Source organism: Sinohyriopsis cumingii, chromosome 8, assembly GCF_028554795.1.
Source record: "Sinohyriopsis cumingii isolate HCF-2022 chromosome 8, ASM2855479v2, whole genome shotgun sequence".
Lineage (NCBI taxonomy): Eukaryota > Metazoa > Mollusca > Bivalvia > Unionida > Unionidae > Sinohyriopsis > Sinohyriopsis cumingii.
Genome location: NC_142968.1, coordinates 76745346 through 76752136, shown reverse-complemented (window position 1 = coordinate 76752136; position 6791 = coordinate 76745346). Strand labels below are relative to the sequence as shown.

General features: G+C 33.8%; 1 protein-coding gene across 1 annotated transcript; it reads left to right on the top strand.

The window, feature by feature from the left end:
• The first annotated feature begins 963 nt into the window (after nucleotides 1-963).
• LOC149793906 (uncharacterized) lies at nucleotides 964-6031 on the top strand. The gene is made up of 4 exons (XM_089966480.1): nucleotides 964-1106; nucleotides 2311-2541; nucleotides 4561-4650; nucleotides 5646-6031. The coding sequence occupies exons 1-4, from the start codon at nucleotides 1004-1006 to the stop codon at nucleotides 5882-5884; spliced, it is 663 nt and encodes a 220-aa protein (XP_089822606.1). The 5' UTR covers nucleotides 964-1003; the 3' UTR covers nucleotides 5885-6031.
• Nucleotides 6032-6791: the final 760 nt, after the last annotated feature.

Below are 6791 nucleotides of genomic sequence, written 5' to 3'. Positions count from 1 at the left end.
ATAAAATTCTTGGAAAGAGACTTTCATTGGAATTTATAGTGAATTCAAACCTGGAATTATTTTTCTGTGATTCAACAATAGACTGTTGGCACATCAATACTCTACGAGATAACATAGACACATCTTCACCTTCAGCATTGGATTTAATTTGGACTTCTACTGAATATTATTCAGGACTTTAAATTATTACGACTTTTGCCAGTAATTCTAGGACTATTTGGGATTTAATTCGTAATAACTTCTTTTTTCCTTTTTATTTCATCTTCTTTTTGTATTCTTGGGAAATAAATTATTTGTTGAATTCTACAATGCTTGTTGGTTTTCACTCTCTTTTTTGCTACTTATTTTAAGTCCCTAGACTCGTAACAACATACATATATACATACATACATACATACATACATACACGCACGCACGCACGCACACACACACACACACACACACACACATACATACATACATACATACATACATACATACATACATACATACATACATACATACATGCATTCATGGACTTTGATATCTGTGTAGATAGGTGGAACTGCTTAAAAAGGACAAGGCACCAGCCCCCACCGCAAATTGTCTCCTGCTTTTTCAATATTCTGTGTTGTAATTTGGTTTGGAGGCTTACCCTGAATGTTTAGCCTTTTAATTAGGTAGACAGAAACGTGGTCGAATTTAGATGATTGCAACATGGGACATTTGTATTATATTGTCTCCAGGATCCAGTTAAGTGAACATCAGAACTTTATTAACCGCTTAGGCAGAAGATAGAATAAGCGAAATAGAATAATCTTTTTGTCTCGCACTTGAATCAATTACGGAACACTAAACACACAATAAGGATGTGTTTTATCAGAAATCTTCATCATTTTTGTGTTTGATAAACTCTGATGGAGTGTCATATCTTGTGATTTGTACATCCGGGTGAAACGTGTATAAAAACCTCTAAGCCGCTGGTATTGTGTCATACAATCTTGATCCTCCTGGAATCCTGATCATGCAGCGAATCTCGATTTTCATCTTGCTGGTCGGTGTCTGGTTGGGTGTCAGTGCAGGACGGTTTGTTCAGCATGACAGAGAAATCCACAATGAGGACAAAGGTAAGAAGTGGCATTTTTTGTTTTGACATCATCAGACAAAACTGATCTAAGTCCTATTCCTTCAATGACCCATTTCTTGCAAGACCGCTCGGGTTACTTCGTTACATGCTGAGATTGCAAAAGCGTAAATTGTCAACATTTTCTTGAAAATCGACTTAGAGAGAGAAACTTCAGTCAGAAAGAAATCCAAGAGGACAGACCACGAGGGAAATAGAAACTTCTAGGTAGACTCAATGTTATCTTTTTCACGCAAAGGTTCATCAAAGTTAAAGGATATCTCGTAACTTTAAAAATAGTATTCCAAAATAAGATGCATAATAACGTGACATAGGACTACCCATTGTTGTTCCTAACCATTATCCTATGGTACCTTCTTATGCATCTTTATTTATGGAGAAATTAGAAAATCATTTTCTAAATAAATTCCTCTTAATACCAAATATTTGGTTAAGATTGTTAGATGATACCTTTATGATTTGGAGATATTCATTAGAAGAGTTTTATTATTTTATAGAATGTTTAAACAGATTACAGTCAACAATACAATTTAAAAAGATCAAAAGTCATTTCAAGATGCTAAAATCTGACAGAAAGTCAGAGATCATAGATCTAGTTCTCTCTGAAAAAGGAACAAGATCACGCGCTGATTGTGTTCATGTTGAAACATTTGCTTACCAGTAACAGTTAACCACAAATGTATATTTTAGGAGTGAAAAACCTTATGGACAAAATAAGTTTTATATGTTGAGAGAGAGAGAGAGAGAGAGAGAGAGAGAGAGAGAGTTAAAACATCTTTTGTGAATCTCTGATTGAGAAATTCAAATTATATGGACTATAATTTACATAGTTAATTAATCACATTAGTCTGTCAAAGTCAGTTGAATTACACTCGCTGAATTTGCCACTTTATGTTTAAAATTTTTTTTAATTAAATTTTTTTTTTTTATCTAGCGTTAATTTGTTGCAGTGTTAGTTTATCGTTTTATGTTAAATAAAAATTTAACGTTTATTTAATTCTTGTATTAAAATATATTGGTTTTTCTTCCGTGGACGCTGATAGAAAGTCCTCACCATCTGTAAACACTGTTTATAATAGGACAATGTCATTTTATAATTAAAACTGGAGATATTAAATTATGTTCATCTGATAAATATTTATAATGTTCAAAGATTGTCTTTGTATTTTTCATATTTTCTTCAATAGACTCTATTCAGTTTGTTGAGGGTGCATTGTCTACTGATTCGGATGTAGAAGTGGATGCAGCGATCCTTAAAGCCATATTGACAGGGAAAATCACCCTGAAGGAATTACTAGGGGAGGAATTTGTCCAGGAACTTGAGGCTAAAATGGTGGATGGCTCTTTAATGGATAGCAGCTGGTCAAAATGCCTGACAATCAATGAAAATATATTAGGATTCAGAATAAATACTCAAGGTAACTTATGAACCTTTTCCATTTAAAAAAAAATATAAATAATAGTTTTGGATTAGAGACTCTATATCGTTACGGTTAAATATTGTTTGAATGTTTTTGTTTATATTAATTGGAATTATTTACACTTGAGATAATATTCAAAGCGTTTTCACGATGTTTGTAACCGCATGTATCGCAACCATGGCCATCTTTAAAGCATATATGTGAGCAAATCTCTTCAAAAGTACTTATTTTTGTTATATATTTCATAAAAAGGATTGGTGAAGAACATGATATAGCCACAGCAGCTTTACCAATATCATCGCCACATTGGAGATAGTATTTCATCGCTGCAGTGGTTATACCACTTTTGAAGGAACTTTCTTTTCTCATGTAGGACATATCTCTGCCATTTTGTATGCTATTAAAACTTGTATTTCCATATTTATGAATATTTAAGTGTTTTCTTCTTCTCCTCACTTTCTTTATCTTTATCTCTCAGAATGAAAACAAGTCTTACATTGTTAAGACTGTTGTATAAATGTAAATAATTAGCAAGGAGGTACTATAAAACAAATTCAGAAAAGCTATCTCTACAACAAGCCTTTGCAACATTTCAGAGATAAACTCTTGATAGAATACAGTAATACGATTGTTTAATGAGTGATTGTAAATCTCACCAGAATCATGGTCATATTTGAACAAAGCTGGAACAATTGGGGATAGAAATTAACTTGACGCATTACACAATTTGTAGTAATATATGAAGGAGTCAAATTTGTGAATAGTCACTTCTGGTAATGCAGTCGTTAATTGGCATCTAATGGAGTAAATAAAATGTACAAATCAATGGAGTTTCCTTTAAATATTACACCGGTGAAGTGGAAACATTGTGTAATTTCTCTTTTCATTTCGCTAGTCGTGACGATATGATGCTTTCATTTCACTCGTGAAACATTTGCCTATATTATCGCAAAGAACATAAACATTCTTTGTATCATTTACAATACAGCTGTCATCTTGTGTTGTTTGCACATCAAATATTTGGTTTCTCAGAGCTCTAAACATTTACATCCATCAGTTATGAGATAATCTACTTCATTATGTTTTGAAAGTTTCATATTTTAATAATTTTGGCAGACACTTTTAATTAGGCTTAATTAACACAGTATATAAATCCAATCGAAGCCAGAATAAATAGTTGCAACTAAAACACAGTTCTGATTGTTACTTTGTAGTTTTTGAAAAGTTGCTTGCCTCAGATGGAAATATCGTTCATGTAATTCGTTCTTTTCTCAGGAAAGGCTGAATATATGTTATAGACGTGTTCATCCTGCTTCTGCTATCATGTCTTTTCATAGTGGTGTCAATCGATTTAAAATGATTGTTTTGACTGATTGAAGTTCACCGTCATATGAAGTTTTCAAAAGGCTTACATGCATCTGACGCGTACTCCAGCACCATATGTACATGCAAGATTTCAAGGAGATACAATCTTTAGTCAGCCTTATTTATTAAATTTTAGGAAAAGAAACTAAGGATGCAAAAATCACAAAAATCCTTTGTTTGAGGATCCTTTTCTAAATATATCTAAATTGAACCATTCGGATATAGAGATTGAGCATGATTGTAGTGCTTAAAGGGTTTTGAACATGTGCACATTAAAAACAACAAGGAAGCGCTTGTCAGCTGAAATGTCTCCGATGTGCCCTTGGCTATATGTTGATAACGAAATTCGCCCAAGAGGCGATTGTTTGTCTTTATCAGTAATAAAGATGGACCACATATAACACTTCAACGTGTTTAAGTCCATAATTTTGAGCTTCAAAAATCATTATCATATACAAAGAGCAATGGTGTTAGCAACAGAAACACCACAAGCAACATAAAAACAATGGTGTTAATAGATACTACTACTACTTCTACAACTACTATTACTATTGTTACCACTACCAATACTACTACTACTAATAATAATAATAATGATGATAATAATATTAATAATAATAATAATAATAATAATAATAATAACAATTTCAGTGTGTGTAATTGTCGAGTGGCTGTCTACAAATGTCGGCTTCCGAATAACCATCAAAATTGGAAGCTATACGTTCAGCAAAGAAATCTCAGGTAGGTTCTCACCCCACCCCCCTCCCCCGGTCTCTCTCTCTCCCTAAACATTTACACATATTTACAGATTCTTAATTACACAACAAAATGAGAAGAAAGTGAACTATAATGTGTATCTTGCACTATCATCATGTGGTACCTTTGCACAAGGTTCTTGTCTAATGTCAGTGAAGTAGACAAACCGAAACACTACAATTGACAATGCAACTTTACCTAGGTCTTTTACTTCAGTGTACATTACCAGCACTTATTTGAATAGAGTGTACATTTGTTTCTGACCCATTCACGATAGGCAGTGAGTGATAGGTTCATTCGAGAGCAGAAGACGACGCCGTCGGCCATCACTACTGTCCAATTTAGGTTCATTATATCAGATGCAGACATTTTTGGTTTTCACAGCATCAGTACCTTTCCCAGATGTCTAAGCAGGAATGACAATAAGCCTGACTCTCTAGTTTACATTAAAGGGTCAATGGTTTCATATTCATCAAAAAAGTTAATTTCCAATTGGATGTGTTGTCATATAAAGTAGGCATAATAGGTCGGAATTGATCTGGAACTAGCACAATATTTTAGAGGATTATTATAAGACCTATTTAAATTTCAATAATAACCTGTTTCAGAGCAACTTGAATTAGTAGGATCACCAAAATTATCACATGGTTCTCAGTGTATGTGTCTGTAAACAGCTTTAACTGTAAAATATTTGATTGAAATCGGATATAGATTGATTAAGGGCCACACAAAAAAATAAAAAATGTGTGATGTGTTTAAATTGTCTGATCGTAGACAGTTCAGATAATAAGAATAAATACTATGTTACCAGAAGTGTCAAGTAGTTCCAGACAACCATCACATGACTGACGAATTTACTAGTACATTATTTTCAACAACATACTAGTTAATTTGTTTTACATAATGGCGAGAAGTTTTCTAGTAAATTTAGTTCACGTATGTAATGCTTTCATTTTGTTTTGTTTGTTTACTTTCTCCAGTGAGCAATCCCCCTAAGCTGTGCTATGGAATCCCCGGCGTCAGCTTCGTCAAGGCATGTATTCAGTTCTACAACATCAACATTGAGAATAAGTCTGGATGCGTAAAGCTCTCTATCTCATTTTTCTCGTGGAACATCGGCTGCTTTGACTTTGTGAAGATGCGAGAAAAGGGACGCATGCAGCAACACCTTCCAGCTCGTCAACTCATCGCCAGTACGAAGACAGTGTCTATGCCGTGAAATGTTTCTCCATGACTAAAAAGTGACGGACCTTTCGGGGCTCAACCACACTGATTATATTTGGCGAAGTTTCTAACCTAAATTGATACTGACGTCTGGACTCGACACAACTGTACTTTACATGTATCTTTGTTAATGAAATAAAAAGCAGCATTTTAAATTTTTCTTCCTGCTGTGAACTTAAATGTTGGGGAAAATATATAATAAACGGGAGAGGCATGTTTGGTCATCTTTTGGACATCATCAACTTTTGAACCAAATGAAATTGATAGTAATTGTGATAATCGGTCCACATTATGGTCAATCTTAAAGTTAAGCAGCTTAGTCTAGTTCAATCACACACTTTGAGTATCTATTACAGCACATGAAGTGAACGAAAAAGATTCTGTATAATTTTTATATCAAGTGGTTGTGTGTATGTTCGTGTGTGTGTGTTAATGTGTGTGTGTGTGTGTGTGTGTGTGTGTGTGTGAGAGAGAGAGAGAGAGAGAGAGAGACGTCCACCGTAGGAAACAAATTTGCGGTATTGTGCTTTGCCGGCACCGGGTATTGTTTGTGCATTCCTGGAATACACCAAAAACCTAGAAATTTGAAAAAAGATCAACAGCTAGATGATAACTCATCATTGAAATACAAAAGAGATGATAACACTGTGCAAAAACAAACTCAAAAATAAACAATTGAAAACACCCTCACCAATGACCTTGCAATATCAAATGAAAAGTGATGATAACAGTGCACTGAAACAGAATAAACATAAACAGTATTGAAAAAAGGATCAATACTAAAATGATTCAATATCATACATCGTGTAATAGCTATTAGATATTAAGTATCTTATATTTAATAAATAGCATGGACGGTGTTTGCTGCACATTTGGTAAGGTATGAATTACGTAGTATAAAA

Coding starts and splice junctions, on each gene's coding strand:
- LOC149793906 (XM_089966480.1), top strand. CDS start 1,004: ATGCAGCGAATCTCGATTTTCATCTTGCTGGTCGGTGTCTGGTTGGGT. Junction 1,107..2,310: donor AATCCACAATGAGGACAAAG/GTAAGAAGTGGC, acceptor TTTCTTCAATAG/ACTCTATTCAGTTTGTTGAG. Junction 2,542..4,560: donor ATTCAGAATAAATACTCAAG/GTAACTTATGAA, acceptor TAACAATTTCAG/TGTGTGTAATTGTCGAGTGG.